Here is a 21,972-nt window from a genome sequence, read left to right on the forward strand (position 1 = left end):
TCCGATAGCCACACCCACTGTCTCAATGTTCTGATCTCCTGCGGCGCTTGGAAGGAGAGATGTGGTGTGCTATGTGAAACTGAATAAAGAGGAAAGATAATCCAAGATGCCCCTGAAAGTAAAGCATGGACTTCATGAAAATAAAGTATTCAATACAGTATCTGGATTGTTGAAATTGGCTTCAATGCTCGTGACACAAGAAAGGGAGAAATCAAGAAGAACGCAGAAAAAATTTGAAGTTATTGATGAGCTCAGTGTTTCATAGCCACTTACTTTTACTAGAAGTCACTCTTAGAGAAATAATTTTATACTCCAGTAGGTCCCAGAGCAGCATAAGCAGCACTTTGCCTTCTTGGCTGATAAATGAGAAATATGCAGAATTAGAAGAACTTCCATGCTGTTCTTCAAAATATTCTCATCTATCTTTTATATTATTTTATTTTGGTGAACTTTCAACCATGTGACTGGAGGTTGCTCCCACCCTGTTAATAAATGTTTTTCGCAGTCAACACAGCTTTTAGGTTCCTAAAGAACCCTTATTTAGGCGTATAAGATGGAGGAGGAGAAAATGGCGTGACGGCAGCGCGCGCGGCCACTTCGGTGATGAATATCTGTTATCTGTCAAGTAGGGGACAGAGCACAATTCTGATTTGATGGAGACAGACGTGAGAGTACGGAGGAACATCTGGAAAACTTCTGAAATGCCCGCTTCGCTGCCGCTGCTACTGTGTGGTAACTGGAATCTCTGGAGCAGAAGGCCCCGAAATCCTCTGCTTTGCGTGTTTCAGCGGCTGGGGCAAGGTCGAAGGCGCTCGGCAGAGGATGGCCCTCAGGAGGCTGTATTGGAGAGGCTAGTCGGAAGCTCGGAAGTTTTCAGACGGATGGACTCAGTGTCGGCTGCTTCCAATGCATCGGCAAGTTGCCTGGAGGTGCCTGGAGGTTTATGGCAGGGAGTTTCTCCCTTTTGCCGCCTGCTATCAGGGACTCGGGAGTTGATTAACTCAGGGACTTTTGAGACTTTATTTACCGTGCCCATGGTTTCTTCTTCATCAAATTATGGTATTGCTTTGCACTGCTGTAACAGTATGTTATAATTATGTGGTTCTGTCAGTGTTAGTCTTTGGTTTGTCCTGTTTTCTGTGATATCACTCCAGAGAAACACTGTATCATTTCTTAATGCATGTATGCATTTCTAAATGACAATAAAAGAGGACTGAGTGTTCTCATATTCATATTGGAGGAGAAATAGTAAACCTTTAACTTATGTGGGGCATATCAGTTGCTGTGGAAAGTGAGAGAAGAAATCCACAGTTAGTCAGTCTTCTCCCAGACAGGATGCAGTACATCAAAAGCAAAACAAAAACAAAATCAAATACAGAAGATTTTGTTTTGACATGCAAAATCTTACAAGTCTTTTAGGCTGATTGGGCGATATAGCGCTTTGCTGTCTCTGAGCATGGAGGCCAGGAAACCGGGAGACAAGTTGTGAGCCCATGATCAACTGCATCTCTTGCCGATCTCGCTAACTAAAGCGCTGAGGAAAATTGAAATCATCAAGGCAGGTGCGGAGGTTGAGTGAGTGTGTAGTGCCATCTACTAGTCTCTCGCTCGCTACTGCGGGAAGAAGGTGTCCGCATGTGACAATCTCTCTCTCCCTCCTGCTCGTTGCTCCTGAGGGAATGTCCTTGCGTTCAAACTATCTCTCTTCCTTGATGTTGTCGGAGGATGTTACCAGAGCATGGACTCTTAATTCCATATGGTGTGTTTGTAGTTTTTCTGGTCGCTCTTGTTTTTGTTGTTAGTTTGGGTGAATTTGAATCGGGGTGGCCAGCAGAAAACGAACACTGAGCTGAAATGAATATGCCTTTTCAAGTTGTGTTTTATACTCTGTGTTTTCGCTCATTTTTTTCTGGTTGCCATTTCCCTGATTTGTTTTTTTTTGTGTGTGGGGGTTGTTTTATTTTTGAACGAGTTCCATGGTTCCTCTTTGTTTCTTGGCTGTCCATGAGGAAGACAAACCTCAGAGCTGCATACTGCACACATACTTTGATAATAAATGTACTCTGAATCTTTGAATGCGATGGTCATTGCTGCCAGAAGGAAGAGCATGAGGTTTGGTTTTTCCCTCTCTATTTAACTAGCTTGTTTATTTACCATCTCCTTCCCTGTGTTTGAAAGACAGGATCCAAATATGTTTCCTACCCTTCATGGTAGTGAGCAAAATCAACACTAAATTTATAAAACCCTACATTGTAGCAAAGATTTGTTAGGCAACAAATTGCAAACAGGGAGAGATCTATTTACAATACTAACTGCAGCAATGTGTTCATTTCCTAGCACTGCACTCAGCTCTGATATCTGCCATTGCAAAAGAGCTTGCCATGTACATTAAACAACTATATACATATACTAAGTGTGGTGAAGTAGACAAGGTACTGTAAGATTACGGAAGACCTGAAGAAAAATAGAAATAACAGGACTCAATCATCTGGAAGATAAAAGAACAACCAGTAACTTGAGAAGTGATTTTCTTTGGTCATACCTTTGTTAAACATGGAGACAGACTGAGAATCCATCCAAGGTCTCCAGAGACCTGCAATTCTGTTGTAAATCCTGTGGTGGGTATCAGGAAACTGACTCTTTGGGTGAAAGTCATGATTTCCCATTGCAGAGTAGACTTTAGTATCTGTGAACATATACTCAGTTTACAAACACAAATCTTTAGTGCAAAATTGAAAAATATAGCGGTAGGTAACTTCTTTAGAAAGCAGGTTCAGATTAGAAGGTTAACTGTGTAGTTGATTCAACTGTTGTGACCAAACTGAGTCACTGAAACTGGTTGATATAAATGGTTAACTCTTTACTACAAGCAGGCATTCTTTTGGAGACCTAGAATTTAATATTTAATATAATATGCTACGTTTAAGTTTGCTGACAACACCACCATCTTTGCCGAATCAAAGGTGGTGATGAATTAGCATATAGGAGGGAGATTGAAAATCCGGCTGAGTGGTGGCACAATAACCTCTCACTCAACATCAGCAAGACCAAGGAGATGATTATTGACTTCAAGAGGAGCAAAACAGGAGGTCCATGAGCCAGTCCTCATTGGGGGATCAGAGGTGGAGAGGGTCAGCAACTTTAAATTTCTTAGTGTTATCATTTCAGAAGATCTGTCCTGGATCCAACATGTAAGTGCCTCTAATTTCTCAGAAATTTGTGAAGATTAGGCATGCCATCTAAAACTTTGGCAAACTGCTATACATGTGTGGTAGAGAGTATGTAGAATGTCTGTGAGATGGCTTTTTAGAACAGCTTGTTGTTGAGCCCACTAGGGGATCGGCTGTACTGGATTGGGTATTGTGTAATGAACCGGAGGTGATTGGAGAGATTGAGGTGAAGGAACCCTTAGGAGACAGTGATCATAACATGATTGAGTTCACTGTGAAATTAGGAAAAGAGAAGCCGAAATCTGATGTGTCGGTGTTTCAGTGGAGTAAAGGAAACTACAGTGGCATGAGAGAGGAACTGGCCAAAGTTGACTGGAAAGAGACACTGGCGGGAAAGACGGCAGAGCAGCAGTGGCTGGAGTTTATGCGAGAAATGAGGAATGTGCAAGACAGGTATATTCCAAAAAAGAAGAAATTTTCGAGTGGAAAAAGGATGCAACCGTGGTTGACAAGAGAAGTTAAAGCCAAAGTTAAAGCTAAGGAGAGGGCATACAAGGAAGCAAAAATTAGTGGGAAGACAGAGGATTGGGAAGTCTTTAAAACCTTACAAAAGGAAACCAAGAAGGTCATTAAGAGAGAAAAGATTAACTATGAAAGGAAACTAGCAAATAATATCGAAGAGGATACTAAAAGCTTTTTCAAGTATATAAAGAGTAAAAGACAGGTGAGAGTAGATATAGGACCGATAGAAAATGATACTGGAGAAATTGTAATGGGAGATGAGGAAATGGCAGAGGAACTGAACAAGTATTTTGCATCAGTCTTCACTGAGGAAGACAGCAGGATACCGGACACTCAAGGGTGGCAGGGAAGAGAAGTGTGCGCAGTCACAATTACGACAGAGTAAGTACTCAGGAAGCTGAATAGGCTAAAGGTCGATAAATCTCCTGGACCAGATGGAATGCACTCTCGTGTTCTGAAGGAAGTAGCTGTGGAGATTGCGGAGGCATTAGCGATGATCTTTCAAAAGTCGATAGATTCTGGCATGGTTCCGGAGGACTGGAAGATTGCAAATGTCACTCCGCTATTTAAGAAGGGGGCAAGGAAGTAAGAAGGGGGCAAGGAAGCAAAAAGGAAATTATAGACCAGTTAGCTTGACGTCGGTGGTTGGGAAGTTGTTGGAGTCGATTGTCAAGGATGAGGTTACAGAGTACCTGGAGGCATATGACAAGATAGGCAGAACTCAGCATGGATTCCTTAAAGGAAAATCCTGCCTGACAAACCTATTACAATTTTTTTAGGAAATTACCAGTAGGCTAGACAAGGGAGATGCAGTGGATGTTGTATATTTGGATTTTCAGAAGGCCTTTGACAAGGTGCCACACATGAGGCTGCTTAACAAGATAAGAGCCCATGGAATTACAGGAAAGTTACATACGTGGATAGAGCATTGGCTGATTGGCAGGAAACAAAGAGTGGGAATAAAGGGATCCTATTCTGGTTGGCTGCCGGTTACCAGTGGTGTTCCACAGGGATCAGTGTTGGGGCCGCTTCTTTTTACATTGTACATCAACGATTTGGATTATGGAATAGAGGGCTTTGTGGCTAAGTTTGCTGACGATACGAAGATAGGTGGAGGGGCCGGTAGTGCTGAGGAAACTGAGAGTCTGCAGAGAGACTTGGATAGATTGGAAGAATGGGCAGAGAAGTGGCAAATGAAGTACAATGTTGGAAAGTGTATGGTTATGCACTTTGGCAGAAAAAATAAACGGGCAGACTATTATTTAAATGGGGAAAGAATTCAAAGTTCTGAGATGCAACGGGACTTGGGAGTCCTCGTACAGGATTCCCTTAAAGTTAACCTCCAAGTTGAGTCAGTAGTGAAGAAGGCGAATGCAATGTTGGCATTCATTTCTAGAGGAATAGAGTATAGGAGCAGGGATGTGATGTTGAGGCTCTATAAGGCACTGGTGAGACCTCACTTGGAGTACTGTGGGCAGTTTTGGTCTCTTTATTTAAGAAAGGATGTGCTGACGTTGGAGAGGGTACAGAGAAGATTCACTAGAATGATTCCGGGAATGAGAGGGTTAACATATGAGGAACATTTGTCCGTTCTTGGACTGTATTCCTTGGAGTTTAGAAGAATGAGGGGAGACCTCATAGAAACATTTCGAATGTTAAAAGGCATGGACAGAGTGGATGTGGCAAAGTTGTTTCCCATGATGGGGGAGTCTAGTACGAGAGGGCATGACTTCAGGATTGAAGGGCGCCCTTTCAGAACAGAAATGTGAAAAAATTTTTTAGTCAGAGGATGGTGAATCTATGGAATTTGTTGCCACGGGCAGCAGTGGAGGCCAAGTCATTGGGTGTCTTTAAGGCAGAGATTGATAGGTATCTGAGTAGCCAGGGCATCAAAGGTTATGGTGAGAAGGCGGGCAGTGGGACTAAATAGGATAAAATGGATCAGCTCATGATAAAATGGCGGAGCAGACTCGATGGGCCGAATGGCCTACTTCTGCTCCTTTGTCTTATGGTCTTATGTTGATTGGTTGCATCACAGCTAGGTATGAAAGCACCAAAGTCCTTGTACAGAAATGCCTGCAAAACGTACTGGACATGGCTGAATCAATCAAGGGTAAAGCCCTTCCCACCATTGAGCACATCTACACAAAGTGCAGTTGCAGGAAGGCAGCATCCATCATCAAGGATCCCCCGTCACCCACACCATGCTTTCTTCTCTCTGCTGCCATCAGGAAGAAGGTCCAAGAGCCTCAGGACCCACACCATCAGGTCCAGTAACAGCCTCAACCATCAGAGGGGATAACTTCACTCAACTTCATTCACCCCATCACTGAACTGTTCCCATAACCCATGGACTCACTTTCAAGAAATCTATTTATTTATTATTATTCTTTCTTATTGTATTTGCACAGTTTTTTTACACCGTGGCTGTTGTCCTCCCTGTTGGATGTGATCTTTCACTGATTTGGTTGTGTTTCATGTATTTACTGTGAATGCCTGCAAGAAAATGAACCTCAGGGTTGTATATGGTGACATATTTGTACTTCAATATTAAATTTACTCTGAAATTTGAGTTTGACAATGCTTCCATGGAGCTATGCATTACAGTAGGAGACATTTCTGAATACTGGACCGGGACAAAGTAATTCATAAGGATGGTCTAAAATCTTCAGAGGATAAAGAACACAGATACTAAAATTAATGACTCTGAGCGTACAAATATCCCAATTATTAATGAAGCAAAGAGACCTGTGACCATATTTGATGTGCTAAATGACAATATCAGTCTGGTCTGCAAACTTCCTTGAATATAGTCACAATGGTTTAAAATAACTTAGCCAGTGTTGATTGGTTTAATGTAGGCAACAATGGATAAGTAATTTAAAAAGCTGCAAAAAAGACTAAGTTCTAATTGCATAATCAATAGCATTATGAATGTTTGATCCCAGTTATCCCTAAAGGGTAATCTTTAGAAATTAATATGATCATTGGGATAAGCTGGAAGAATCCTAGCTTTTTATATCATGATCACATTGAACTGATGGTCAATTAAGAAAACTTGGGAGAAAGAGAGGAAAACGCTCTTTAGATTACCCATATAACCTGGTGCAGAGAATTGTAAGATTTTTATACTGTTCTGTAATGTGTTATCTGAAAAGGAAGTAGAAACAGATTGAAAATAATTTTCAAAAGGGAATTGGAGAAACACTTGGAGAGAAGATTTTGATGTCCAAAGGAAGAATTAATTGAATAAATCTGTGCTATAAAGTTCAATGATAAAATGTGGACTTTCAACTCTTAAATTATTTAAATAATTTATCATCTGTTGATAAGTATATAATCAGTCTCTCTATCACTTTCTCTCTAAAATATGTTAGATGGAGTAATAAAACAACAAACAGATCTATTAAAGAGGTGGAAGATTCGTTCCAGTGCACTTACTGCCAGGCAAACAACCCATTCAAGCCAATTTAGTACCAGCAATGCAAATCAAATATATGAAGAACAAATGGTCGTTTGGTACAATTCTCAAAGAAGACACCCCAATATTAGAGTAACACACACAAAATGCTGGAGGAATTCAACAGGTCAGGCAGCATCTATGAAAAGGAATAAACAGTTGACGTTTCACGCTGAAACCCTTTGTCAGGATTTGAAAGGAAGAGGGCAGAAGGCAGAATAAGAAAGTAGGGGAAGGGAAGGAGAACAAACTGATAGTTGATAGGTGAAACCAGGTGAGGGAAAGGTGGCTGGAATGAAGTGAGAAGCTGGAAGGTGACAGGTGGGAGAAGTAAAGGGCTAAAGAAGAAGGAATATGATAGGAGAGAATGAAAGAAAGAGGAGAAGGAGGGGCACTGGAGGAAGGTGTTGGGCAGGTGAGCGGAAAAGAATTGATGAGAGGAAAACCCAGAATGGGGTAAGGGGGAGGGTGGAGAAATTACCAGGTCAGAAAAATTGATGTTCATGCCATTAGGTTGGAGGCTACACAGATAAAACATGAGGTGTTGATCCTCCAACCCCAATATTGGATATTTGTATTACATAAATACACTGTATGGATATAGGATAGCAATGGAGATAAGAGAAAACCTGCAGAATCTTATTCTACACTTTGAGTATAGTATAAACACTGTGTGAAATTTTCTTTGCCCATTGTCTCAAAGTATGTTCAAAAACTATGTCAAAGAAGTACAAACAGTAAGTATGCACTCATGGTGGAGATGAAATGACATAATAGTGCAATAGACAACCACTCCAAGTCTGCGTATTCATTCTACGGCCCGGTAAACATGAGTATATTTCTGTGGTGCTTGTTTCTGGAGAATATATGGCTTCATTATGAATTATGTAGATGAATTCATTATTGGCTATTGTCATGCTGCCATTAAGAATGACTATCTAAACTAGTTAGTAATGTGCAGAACATAGAGTATCTGAGCAGGTATTTGGGGCTGTAAGTTATTTCGCAGGAACCTCCAACAAACTAGCAAATGATCTCTTTGTGATTATTTTCAGTTTTCAATCTCTATTATAGAAAACTTCATTTAGTTGTGATCCTGAACCAACACGAGATATTAATTATGGTTTGCTTATAAAACTGTAAAAATCAAAAAACAAAACGTTTACTTGCCCAAGTCAAGTAATAGTAAATGCATCAATCTCCCTGTTTTCAGGTTTTGTCTATTACAGTGCAATTCTCCATCCAACTTTAGTTTACCAATAGTTTTCTTTCACAAAAACAGTGTTTTCTTTAGAATATTGTGTTCAAGAAATGCACAGCTTGTACTAGAAGAAATTTTAAAAATCATTATGGTGAGGTGAACTAAGTACATTTGACAATGGAAGTGCCGGTTGTTCTGTTCGATGGTACCATTCATTCCAAGCTGGCTATGTGTAGACACCACCATGGTTTAGACCTGGGGTTCCCAACCTTTTTTATGCCATGGACCAATACCATTAAGAAAGGAGTCCATGGACCCCAGATTGGAAACCCCTGGCCTAGACAGTTACACTTAACATTCACTTAACGGTTTAGGGTTGACATACCTGGAAACACCTCTCGTATAAGATGGGTCAAATTGCCAATTATACTCAGCACTGCATCCTCGCCAAGCTTTTCATCAGCAACATGTGGGGTGTCATCACTGAACGTTTCAATAAGAATAACATAATTAATTATTATAAATAGCAGACCCACTTTCCTTGTGCACCCTATAACCTTAAGATTACAACTATGTTAGTTTAATATCCCGTAAAGTGGTTTAGCCATGTTAGTGATTATGACTTAAGCCTGAAAAAGGAAGTAGCAGAAATCTACCACAATGGCAGACACTCTGCATCATATTCTATTAAAATTATTAGGAATGGTTCAATGTAAAATACCTTGGACAGAACCTAAAAGCAGAGAGGTCATGTTAAGCATATATCGATCCAATTCAAAACAAGTCTGGAGTACTGGAGTTCTCCATACTTACAAAGGGATGGTGAAGCACTGGAAAAAAATGCGATAAAGATTCACAGAGCTAATACCAGAAGTGAGAAAAAACATGACTGAAGTTACCTGATGGAGGTAATTAAAATTATGAAGAAATTAATAAGGTAAAGAAATTGTATAGAAGCTAATCACAAACAAGACAAAATCTTCAGATGTTGGAAATCAAGGTAACACACACAAAATGCTGGAGGAATCCAGCAGGCCCCGTCAGCATCTATGGAAAAGAGTAGCCAACGTTTTGGCCGAGACCCTTCATCAACACTGAAAAAAAAGAGTTGAGAAGTCTGAGTGAGATGGTGGGGAGAGGGCAGGAAGAAGTATAGGTGATAGGTGAAACCAGGAGAGGGGAAGGGGTGAAGTCAGGGGCATATCCACGGAAAATAGTGCCTATGGCAAGCATTGAAATTGCGCCCCTGTCCAAACATCTGACACTCACCTTTTAGATAACTTTACCATAATATCAGCTCAAGACTACAAGTCAAGCTCGTTAATCTTTTAATTAACAAATTATGGCACTACATGAAAATTATAACTGCACCTTCCTTACTTTCACTGATGCAAATTGGTCTATGATGTGATCAAAGTCAGTTTTTTCAGTTTCTTCTCTTTCTACACTCAGCAGAGCAAGATCATAGGCTCTCAAATATGAAAGTATTAGTTTGAACTTGCTGAATGATCTCTCACAGCTGGCAATGGAAACTGCGAAGGTTTATCTGAATTGCAATGCGAAGATTGGGGAAGACGCTCTCATCTCCATACTGAACAATAAATTCAAGAAGCTCTTCAGATCTTGATATTTTCATGTTGACCCACCTTGATAGCAACATTCTGCAATCCAAAATTTCTTCATATAACTGCTGTCCATCAACATCAGAGCTGTACAATTCGCCCAAATTTTCGCACTTCTTCTTTAGGTCGTTACTGTCGGTGCCGTAACACAGCCCCTCGACATCGAGAAGGAACCCAAACTTGGCATCAGTGTTGTGCAAACAAGCGAACCTTTCGTCCATTTCTCTGTGAAGACGGTTGAGTGTTCCCTTCATGACTGTTTCCATTTCCTCCTTAGTTGTTATCCCAGCATCTCTCGAGTTCTCGTCAGCCATTCGTTTCTTTTGTCTCTGACGTCTTTCAACTTCAATATTCCATTCTTGACAGAGACCAACTCCTTCTTCGAGTGACTCACTGACCAACACTTCTCTTTCATCATAAAAATGATCTTGGAGGTCTTTCAAATCCAGGGCAGCATCGTGGAAGTTCATGCTAGGATCCTGCAGCTTCTTTTGAATATGGTCAATGCGAATGAGTACTTTGTTCCAAAATCCTAGCAAAACCAGAAAATCGTAACTCAACATGCCTTGTGTCACTTCTTGTTTCACTGGTCCCGTTTTCATTGTCTATCATGTCCTGGAGAACTTGAAGTATCTCCTCAAGGTACTTGTTGATGGGCTTCACTGCTTCTGTCCTTGCACTCCACCTGGTTTTGGACTCCGACTTAACAATCATGGGCACGGCATTTTGAGTTTTTCCCAGTGCTGTGTTGAATGAGAGAAAAACACGTAGAGAGCTTCAATGGTTCCAAAAAATGTGACCATCATTGTATCCTGCTTGACTGCATGTACACCCACCAAGTTGAGTGAGTGATTGTCGCAATTCACAAACACTGCCAGGTTGTTTTTCTCACTTATTCTTTGATGAACACCACTTCTGTGTCCAGCCATCACAGCAGCGTTGTCATAGCACTGTGACCAACAATCTTGTGGCTCGATATCTTCCTTCTCTAGCTGTTTCAAGATGTCTTCAACCAAGCTCTCAGCATCCTTCTGGCTTATCTGGATAAAACCAAGAAAGGACTCTCTAACACGGACTGCTTTCCTCGCAAAATCAACTTCCACATACCTCACTACTTCTGACTTCTGCTCACAGTGTGCCTGATCAGGAGTCAAGTCGAACATGAGACCATTGTACTTGGCTTTACGAATGCTTCTCAGTAAACTCTGGCGAATAGTGGATGCCATCATGTGGATGAATTCATTCTGGACACTTGGTGAAAGTTAAGACGTGGATCCAGGATGACTTTCCAAATGAGTGAGGTGTTTTTTTATGACAGGGTCAAAGATGGCCAGTAGTTTCAGTAAGCCAAGGAAATTTCCCACATCGTCTAGCTGAAGTGACTCCCTGTGTCCTCGCAAAGCCAGGTTCTGAGTCGCAAGGAATTTTATGCAGTGAAGGATTCTCGTCAAGATATCACGCCACTTCTGCTCTTCCTTCTCAATCTGTGACTGAAATACCACGTCAATAACTCCTCTGTTTCCAGCTAAATTTCTTTCCATTTCTTTCCACTGTGTGAAGCATTCCCGATGATTCTTGGCATTTTCATGAACACTAATCCTTTCAGGTGCTTTCCACTGGTTGAATCCACTTTCCTCCTCCAATGAGGATTGATGGTCTGACTGGGAATAGAGAAGACAACAGATACAAAATGCAGCCTTTTTAGAAGGGGAATAGACCAGCCATGAGCGAGTCACTTCCTCACCATGACCATTTCCCAATTTCCTCTTGAACCAAGTTTTGTTCATTGAGCAGTTATTTGTTGGTAGGAAAGGCCCCTCTGTTCTGGAAATACTTCGAACCCAACTTTATTATTTCTGTTCTCAACGCATCAGGCAGAATTGCTTTTCCAGTATCCTTGTCAAACTTCAGAAGCCCAATGTCATGCTGTTTAATCACTTCTGGTATGACAGTTCAAGGATCTTTGACATCAACCAGTTCACTAGGTTCAGTGTTGTCAGGTTTAATCCCATCAGGTAAAATTCATCAATAAATTCAACATCACCACCACCACCATCGTCTTCCCCTCCTGTCATGTTCACGTTCTCTGTGGCTGCCTCACTCTTAATCTCATCATACTTGGTTTATCTGACCTGACTTCCTCCTCGGCTTGTGACGCATTTGTACATGATCCACCTTCGGATTCTAACAAACTTGTAGCAGGTTCAGGCGACTCCATGGAACGTGTTGAACTACTTGTTCCAGGCTTTTCAAAGAAGGGCATGAAGAACTTGCTCGACTTCTTGGCTTCCTCCACCTCCAACTTTCGTCTCTTCCGTCCTTCAGCTCCACTTTCCTTCTTCTTCATGAAGAAACGTTTCATGGTCTTCTTACACAATGCTCTGAAACAAGGCCATCCTAGTGCTTCTTACCTGTGATAATCAATGACATATCATACATCTGAAGAAAATTCGTTCTTCACTATCCGAGGATGGCTTGTCTGACTTTAATAGAATTTGCTCAGTGGCGTCCCCCTTCAAGTGGCACCCAGGGCATGTGCCATACCTGCCATACCTTAGATACGCCACTGGGTGAAGTAAAGGGGAGAAGTCGATTGTGAAAGAGATAAAGGGCTGGAGAAGGGGGAATCTGATAGGAGAGGATAGAACACCATGGAAGAAAGGAAAGGGGGAAGAGCACCAGAGGTTGGGGGCAGTTACAGAAAGCTGAAGAAATTGAAGTTCATGCCATCAGGTTGGAAGCTACCCAGACGTAATATAAGCTGTTGCTCATCCAACCTGAGTGTGGCCTCATCGCAGCAGTAGAGGAGGCCATGGAATGATATGTCAGAATGCGAATAGGAGATAAAATTGAAATGGGTGGCCACTGGAAGATCTCGCTTTTTCTGAGGGACAGTGGATGCTCAGCAAAGTGGTCTCCCAATCTACTCTTCGTACATGGGGTCTCACCTATGTACAGGAGGCCACACCGGGAGCACCAGATATAGTAGATGACCACCCCCCCCCACCACAGATATCTGCATACTTTGACTCATTCTTATCCCCCTCTTCCCCTGATTTAGTCCCTTCTTACTTACATACATGAAATTTCACACACTCTTCACCTTTTCAATGACTTCAAGTTCATTGGCCCTGGTCATCTCATTTTCACTATAGATATCTAGTCTCCATATACCTCCATCTCTTATCAGGAAGGTCTCAAAGTCCTCCATTTTTTTCTGGACACCAGACCTAACCAGTTCCCCTTCACCACCACTCTCCTCCATCTGGCAGAACTGGTCTTCACTCTTAATAATCTCTCCTTTGGCTCCTCCCACTTCATTTAAACAAAGGGTGTAGCCATGGGCACTCACATGGGACCCAGCTATGCCTACCTTTTTTTTTGGCTACACAGAACAGTCTATGATCCAAGCCTATACCGGTATCACTCCCCAACTTTTCTACACTACGTCGACAACTACATTGGTGCTGCTTCCTGCACCCATGCTGAGCTCATCGACTTCATGAACTTTGCCTCCAATTTCCACCCTGCCCTCAAATTTACCTGGACCATTTCTGACACCTCTCTCCCTTTTCTCAGTTTCTCTGTCTTTATCGCTGGAGACAGTTTATACACTGACATCTTTTTCAAAACCCACTGATTCTCACAGCTACCTGGACTATACTTCTTCCCACCCTGTCACTTGTAAAAATGCCATCCCCTTATTTCAATTCCTTCGTCTCTACCACTTCTGCTCTCAGGATGAGGCTTTTCATTCCAAACCTACTGAGGTGTCCTCCTTCTTCAAAGAAAGCATCTTTCCTTCCTTCATCATCAACACTGCTCTTATCCACATCTTTTCCATTTCACATAAGTCTGCCCTCATCTCACCCACCACCACCCCACCAGAGTTAGGGTTCCTCTTATCCTAACCTACCACCCCACCAACCTCTGCATCCAGCACATAATCCTCTGTAACATCTCCACGGGATCCCACCACCAAACACATCTTTTCCTCCCCCCCCCCCGGCACTTTCTGCAGGGATCACTCCTTATGCGAGTCCCTTGTCCATTCATCCCTCCTGGTACCTATCCTTACAGGTGGAACAAGTGCCATAGCTCCCCCTACACCTCCTCCCTCACTACCATCCAGGGCCCAAACAGACCTTTCAGGTGAGACAATACTTTACCTGCGAGTCTGTTGAGGTCAAATACTATATCCGGTGCTCCTGGTGTGGCCTCTTGTATATCAGTGAGATCTGACATAGATTGGGAGACTGCTTCACTGAGCATCTACGCTCTGCCTATCAGAAAAAGTGGGATCTCCCAGTGGTCATCCACTTCAATTCTACTTCCCATTCCCATTCCGACATGTCAGTCCACTGCTGCGATGAGGCCACACTCAGGTGGGAGGAGCAACACCTTAAATTTCATCTGGGTAGCCTCCACCTTAATGGCATCAACATCGATTTTTCAGACTTCCAGTAACTGCACCCCTTCCTCTACATTCCCCATTCCCATTTTCCTCTCTCACCGTATCTCCTTCCCTGCCCATCACCTCCCTCTGGTGCTCCTCCCCTTTCCCTTTCTTCCATGGCCTTCTATCCTCTCCTATCAGATTCCCACTTCTCGAGCCCTTTATCTCCTTCACCAATCAACTTCCCAGCTCTTTGCTTCACCTCTTTCCCTCCCCTGGTTTCACCTAACATCTACCACCTTGTATTTCTTCTTCCCCCACCTTCTCATCCTTTTTTTCCAGTTCTGATGAAGGATCTCGGCCTGAAACGTTGACCCTTTTCCATAGACGCTGTCTGACCTGCCGAGTTCCTCTAGCATACTTAGTTGGCTTCATTGAATGGTTGCATCAACTGAATGCCCAACACAAAACTAATGCCAAATTTCAGCTAGTTGACAAAGAAAGAAACTCAAGGATCTGCTCAGAGCTTCCTTGGAAAAATCACTTGTCCATGACTCTCCAAAGTGGAGATGGAGTATTCAAGATGATATTGAGAACTTTATGTTCATGCTTTGGGAACATACAGAAACCCTGAATAAGTGACAGAAAGATTATGCTACTTCATAAACTACCCACTTGCCTGTCCCAACTGGGGGTAAATCCTGCCATTTCCACATTAGCCTCATTGGTCATCTTACATCCCACAGAATTCTAGTGGAAGCAAGTCATCCTTATTATCAAAGGACTGCTCTATGTTATCACACTCCAAATATATAAATACAAGTCTAGCAGATGTTGGAAATCATTAGTTAGATGATGATTAAAGCTTATCAACATGAACTTCCTCTCTCCATGGTTGCTGCCTGATCTGCTGAGTATTTTCAACATTTTTGGTTCCTATTTCAATATTTAATGTGCAAACTAATGTTTACAGCCCACTATCACACATTAGCACCACCCCCTTAATTATAGTAACTGTTGGTAATCATTAGGCAATCTCAGTTGTATTGATTTTGTAATCTAGCTGTTAAATTCTGCTTTCTGCAGATAGTTAAATACTTACCCTGTCCAAAGAATGAAATCTGGTCGAGGATGAAGCTCTCTCATGGTATAAATGGACAGATTGATAAGGTCCCAGTTGGAATCACAGAAGTAGCTGCCCCACTTCCCTGGGTTTGGTACGGGTTTAGAAGATGAAGGGCAAACAGCATTTGGGTTATCTGTCACACTATAATCTGGATCCCAATGAAGATCTGTGATATGCCAGAAGTAACCTGAAATAAATATGTAGATTGGATGAATGTTTGCCTCTCACTTCCTCAGATGCAGTAATTCAATACAATCAACACACATAAAAGTTGCTGGTGGATGCAGCAGGCCAGGCAGCATCTCTAGGAAGAGGTACAGGTGCTGCTTGGCCTGCTGCGTTCACCAGCAACTTTTATGTGGGTTACTTGAAATTCAAAAATCTGTAGATTTCCTCGTGTTTGGGACTTTCAATACAATAATGGGTTTGCAAATGGGGTGATTTCAATCTTTGATATCTATTAATATATTTTTATATTTAATGGGGATTATAGAAGTATATTGAGAGCAGAAGGGTAACTAAAGAAAGAATAAACCCCCTTAATGATCAATGTAGTTATATGTGGAGATATCAAAGTCTTAAATGAGTCTTCTTCATCTGTATTTTCACCATGGAGAGGGTCATGGAGGCCAAGGAATTAAGGAAAATAAATAGTAATGTATTAGAAGATGGTACAAAAGAAAAGGTGCTATAGATCTTAAAGAGCAAAAAGATGGATAATTCCGCCTAACTTGATCAAGTGTTTCCAAGGACATCGTGGAAAGTTAGTGGAGAAATTACAGGGGCCTTGCAGAGATACTTGCATCATTTTTAGCCATGGGTGAAGTACTGGAAGACAGGAGCATGGCTAATGTTGTTCATTTACTTAAGAAGAGCTGCAAGGACAAGTTAGGGAACTATAGGTTGGTGAGTGGTGGGAAAGTTACTTCAGAGGATTTGAGGGACAGGATCTACAAGATTTGAAAAGGCAAGTACTGAAAAGGGATAGTCAGCATTGATTGCTGTGTGGGAAATTGTGTCTCACAAATTTGATTGAGTTTTTTGATGAGTTAACAAAGAAGACTGATGTTGGCAGGGTGGTAGATGTTGTCTACATGGACTTTAGCAAGGACATTTACAGGGTCCCATGTGGTTGTCTGGTTTGGAAGAATGAATCACATGGGATACAGGCTAAGCTATAAAGTTGGATACAAAATTAGCTAGGTGGAAGAAGATAGAAGATGATAGTAGAGGGTTCTTATCCAGATTGGATGCATGTGACCAGTGGTGTGCCACAGGGATCAGTGCTAGGTTCACCGTTGTTTGTCATCTATATTAATCATGTGGTTGACATATTGTATGTAAGTTCATAATGGCACCAAAATTGTTTGGTTGTGAACACTGAAGAAGGTTATTTAAGATTACAACAGGATGTAGATGAACTGGAGAAATGTGCTAATGAATAGTAGATAGAATTTAATTCAGGAGAGTATGAGATTTTGTAATTTGATAAGTTAAGACAAGACTTACAGAGTGAATGATAAGGCCCTGGAGAATGTTGTAGGGATATAGCTTCATAGTTTCTTGGAAGTGACAACACAGGTTGACATGGTGGTGAAGAAAGCATTTGGCAGTTTTGTATTCATCAGTAAGGGCACTGAGTACAGGTGTTGGGACATTATTTTGCAACTGTTGGTAAGACCACACTTGGAGTATTAAGTGCTGTTCTTTTTGCCCAGCTATAGAAAAGATGTCAATAAGTTGGAAAGGGTACAGAAAAGATTCACAACAATGTTACTGGGTCTCGAGTGCTTGAGTCATAAGAAGAAAGTAGAGAGGTTGGGATTTTTTCCCAGACGCTGATATATGAACTCATAGAGGTACATAAAATCATGAGGGGAGTAGATAAGGTGGATGTTCAGTATTTTTCCAGGGCAGAGAGCCTTAAATTAGAGGGCATAGTCTCTGAAACTGCAAAATAGACCAAATTTATATTTAGAAAATGCCACATTTAAATATTTCTTGAAAAAGTAACACAACTGAAGGTTTTGCAAACATTAGAAAAGACAGAATGGCTCTCCCAGTAATCCAATGATGGGAGTTCAATTCCCACAACGGCATAAAGGAATTGAAATTCAATTAATTAAATAAATGTTGAATAAAATATAAATAACAATGGTGACCACAAAACTGGAACCATTCTATCTAGCAAATGATCTAGTCTTTTTCTTAAAACAGACTACAGAAACTTTAACTACTCTCTGAAATGGCCTAGCCACTTTGTTCAAGGGCTGTTGTGGGTGCTCAATGAGGCTAGCCTTGCAGTAATCCCCATAACTCCCAAATGAATAATTAAGAAACCCCAGGTCCAAATCTTGGTGTATGTAGCCTCGGGCCATATATGTTAATGTATAAACATGAGAATATCTGCAGATGCTACAAACCCAAAGCAACACACACAAAATGCTGGAGGAACTCAGCAGGCCAGGCAGCATCTATGGAAAAGCATAAACAAATACTTTAAATATCTTAAAGTAGTTGTTTGGCTATCATTGGCTTCCGTATCAATAAATAGAAGAAAACGCTGGTCAGAATTCTTAGCTTGAAAGAGTTCCTGGGAGGATGGCAAATACAAATGCATTATTTTTTAAAATCTTGAAAAGAATAAACAAGGAACAATATCCTGATAAGCCTTACAAGAGCAGTAGGGAATATATAGGATCTAATAAAAAGAATATGATGACAGGAAACTAAAAGACTATCAATGGGATTACCCAAAATCAAAATGGATTTATAAATGGAAAATTGTATTTCATAAATATACAGAAGTTTTATTTTCTTCACTGATGGAATAAATAATAGAGAACAAGCGGATGTGATGTATTTGGATTTTAAGAAAGACTTTGATAAAGTCTCATAAGAGAGATTAGAATGCAACATTAAAGCACATGGTAGTCGCATAGATTGAAACTTGATTGACAGACAGGAAAAGGGAGGAATAAATGGGACGGGTAGTGGACTACCAGGCTACCACAGGTATCAGTCTATTTACAATTTATGTTAATAATATGTACTGGTTGGGCACAGGAGTACATTCAGCCAGAGACTCATTCCACCGAGATGCAACACTGAGCATCACAGGAAGTCATTCCTGCCTGTGGCCATCAAACTTTACAACTCCTCCCTTGGAGGGTCAGACACCCTGAGCCAATAGGCTGGTCCTGGACTTATTTCCTGGCAGAATTTACATATTACTATTTAATTATTTATGGTTTTATATTGCTATATTTATACTCTATTCTTGGTTGGGGCAACTGTAACGAAAATCAATTTCCCTTGGGATCAATAAAGTAGGACTATGACTACTACTACTACTAATCCAGACGAGGGATCAGAATGTAATGTTTGTAAATTTGCTTACAATATATAATTGAAAGTTATGATGAGAATGGAAAGAGGTTTCAAGGCAACTTAGACAAGTTGAGCAAGTAGACAAATACATAGCAGTTGCAATCTGATGCAGACAAATGTAGTTAGGCATTTTGAAAGGAAAACAGAAAGTCAGAGCATTTGTTATTTCTCAGAATGACAAACTGGGAAATATTGATATACAAAAGAATGCGAGTGTTTTTGTACAGCTTTCAATGCAAGCAAACATGCTTTTCCAGGAGCAGTTATGAAGAAAAATTGTTTATTGGCCTTCGTTGAAAGAAGTTTTGCATACAGCAGCAAGGATTTATTATTATAATGATAAGAGCTTAGTGAGACCATACTTGGAATATTGTGTTCAATGACATGGCACAAGGTCATTACGATCATCGTGAGCATGCCAGCTTCTAAAGTGGCAATATCATTAGTCCCATTCCCTCTTTCGTTATACTCCCACTACTTATTTTCTCTTCCTCATGCTCATTAAAGCCTTGTGATTCTTTTCACCATTATGCTTAACTATGGGTAGTTAGTTAATAAACTTCTTACGGTCATGAATTAACATACCAACACATCTTTGGGGTGTGTGAGTAATCAGGAACAACTGGGGAGAAATTGCATAACCATGGAGAGGACATGCAAACTCCACAAAGTGAGATCAGGATCAAACTAGAGTCTCTGGAGCTGTATGGCAGCTCTGGGATGAGGGATAATGCACTGGAGAAAAGGAAAAAGGGATGCCTTCTTAACTTCGGAAGAGAAGAAAACACTGATCAAGGAAGGATGACCACTGTGATAAAGCTAAAACAGATCATTTAATTAGCTAACCAAAGGAACAGATTTCAACTATAACTGAGTCAAATAGTGTCAGAAATAGTCTTACCTTGGTGACTAGAAATGATCCTACTGTTCATAATGAAAAGAATGTAAATCAGAAGTCTCATTGCGCAGTTTTAGCTTTCTCGTTAGTACTGATTGTTTGACAACGTTAATGGCCAAAGTCCTGGAGTTTTAACTTTTATATTGACTCCAAGCAAAGGAACTTAATACCAAGGCAATATGCTGCCTGAGAGGTCATAAAAGTCTTATCGCACTTCAAGATAAAGCTAATTTGTTTCTGTGCAGATCTTTGCCCTCAGCATAAATTAATCTAGTTTTCCTCCACTCTGAATATTGGACTGGCACTTAGACATTTATTGTTAGTGTGCAGTTGGGGTCCACCGGAAGCACTCTAGGTCCTGTGTCGAAAAGCTTTATGTCAAAGTCCAGAGATTCTAACACAAGAAGTACACTGCCCCATCCGCCCATTATTGAGACATATAATGGAGCTTGGGCTAGAGTTTCTAGTATCATAGCCCTCTCTCATGATATCATATCAAAGATTACAAGATTGTTCACCCAATGTCCTGGTGAATATTTATCCTTTGATAAACATCACCAAGGCAGGTTAATTGGCCGCCATGTTACCTACATTAGAATTGTGACTGCAGTTGAAAAAGAATGCAGTTAAAACAATCTGGAACATCTTCTGGGTGAAGTTGAGGAGAATGTGGGTAGAATAAAAGAAGGAATTAATGTAAATGGGTGGTTGAAGGTTGACATAGACTCAGTAGTCGAAGGATCTAAAACATTTCCATTTTGTAACCTCTGTAAATGAGTATTCACCCAAGATTATACAAAAAAAACTTGCATTCGGACTTTGTAATGAATGCGTATCTGAACTTTTGTATTTGGACTTTGCAATTTGTAATTTGGATTCAAGAGGATAAATGACCGGGACATACTATCTATTCCTAAATGGGTAGCATTGGAATTACAATCTGTTCAGGGTTATACACTTGGTTCTATTTTAGGTTCCTCTCTTCCTTTTGATTCGAAACGCCTTAAGCAGGTCTCTAACCCGATAGTTAAATATGCTTTGCGCATTTGGTTTCAATTCAGAAAATTTTTTGATCTTAATCAATTCGGGTTAGCGATTCCTATTTTAGGTAACATATTTTTTCCTCCCTCTTTTACGGATCGCGCTTTTCAAACTTGGAAGACTAAGGGTATTTTACGGTTTTTGGATTTATTTTTAGATGGTTCCCTTATGTCTTTTGAACAATTATCTAATAAATATAACTTATCAAGAATACATTTTTTTAGATATTTACAAGTTAGAAATTTCCTAAGTACTATACTTTCTTCCTTTCCAATGCTTCCTCCTATATATATTTTAGATTCGATAATTAACCTTAATCCATGTCAGAAAGGTGCATCGGCTATGATTTATAATATTATTATGAAACTTAGGAAAGCTCCATTTGATAAGATTAGGGTAGATTGGGAACAGGAATTGGGGCTTACCATTTCTGTGGATGATTGGGGGCAGATTTTACAATTAGTTAATACTTCCTCTATTTGTGCTAAACATTCCCTAATTCAATTTAAAGTGGTTCATAGAGCACATATGTCCAAAGATAAGTTAGCGCGTTTTTACTCGCATATTAATCCTTTCTGTGATAGATGTTCGGGGCAGATAGCCTCTTTAACTCATATGTTTTGGTCTTGCCCTACTTTGGAAACTTTTTGGAGAGATATTTTCAATATTATTTCTAAGGTATTAAATATAGATATCTCTCCTCACCCTATTACTGCTATCTTTGGACTACCTAAAATTTCTAGTAATCTTTCCCCTTCAGCCCGTAGAATGATTGCATTTCTTACTTTAATGGCGAAAAGATGTATTTTACAACATTGGAAAGAGCTTAATGCTCCAACTACCTTTTTTTGGTTTTCTCAGACGATTTTATGTTTGAATCTGGAGAAAATTAGAAGTAACCTTTATGATTCTTCATTTAAATTTGAACAGATTTGGGGACCTTTTATTCGATATTTTCATTTAATGTAATATTTACCCTTCTTGTTTTTTTTTCACTGTTTTAATGGAGGTCGGGATTGAGGACGTGATTTTAAGTTTAACTCTGTTTGGTTTCAAGTTAGCCCATTGCTTTGCTTTGCTTTTAGGTAGTTGCACGGTGGGTTTTTTTTTGGGGGGTTTTTTTTTCTTTTTTCTTTTTTTTTCCAT

General features: G+C 40.5%; 1 protein-coding gene across 1 annotated transcript in view; it reads right to left on the reverse strand.

The window, feature by feature from the left end:
- Nucleotides 1-19,945, reverse strand: part of smpdl3b (sphingomyelin phosphodiesterase acid like 3B) — a 28,910-nt gene extending 8,965 nt beyond the window's left edge. Inside the window, exons 1-4 of the mRNA XM_063034859.1 lie at nucleotides 19,789-19,945; nucleotides 15,474-15,684; nucleotides 8,739-8,836; nucleotides 2,543-2,686 (exon numbers count right to left, since the gene is read on the reverse strand). Coding sequence (XP_062890929.1) covers nucleotides 2,543-2,686; nucleotides 8,739-8,836; nucleotides 15,474-15,684; nucleotides 19,789-19,849 — 514 coding nt within the window. The 5' untranslated portion in view covers nucleotides 19,850-19,945. The remainder of the gene's footprint in view (nucleotides 1-2,542; nucleotides 2,687-8,738; nucleotides 8,837-15,473; nucleotides 15,685-19,788) is intronic.
- Nucleotides 19,946-21,972: the final 2,027 nt, after the last annotated feature.

Source organism: Mobula hypostoma, chromosome 28 (genome assembly GCF_963921235.1).
Source record: "Mobula hypostoma chromosome 28, sMobHyp1.1, whole genome shotgun sequence".
NCBI lineage: Eukaryota > Metazoa > Chordata > Chondrichthyes > Myliobatiformes > Myliobatidae > Mobula > Mobula hypostoma.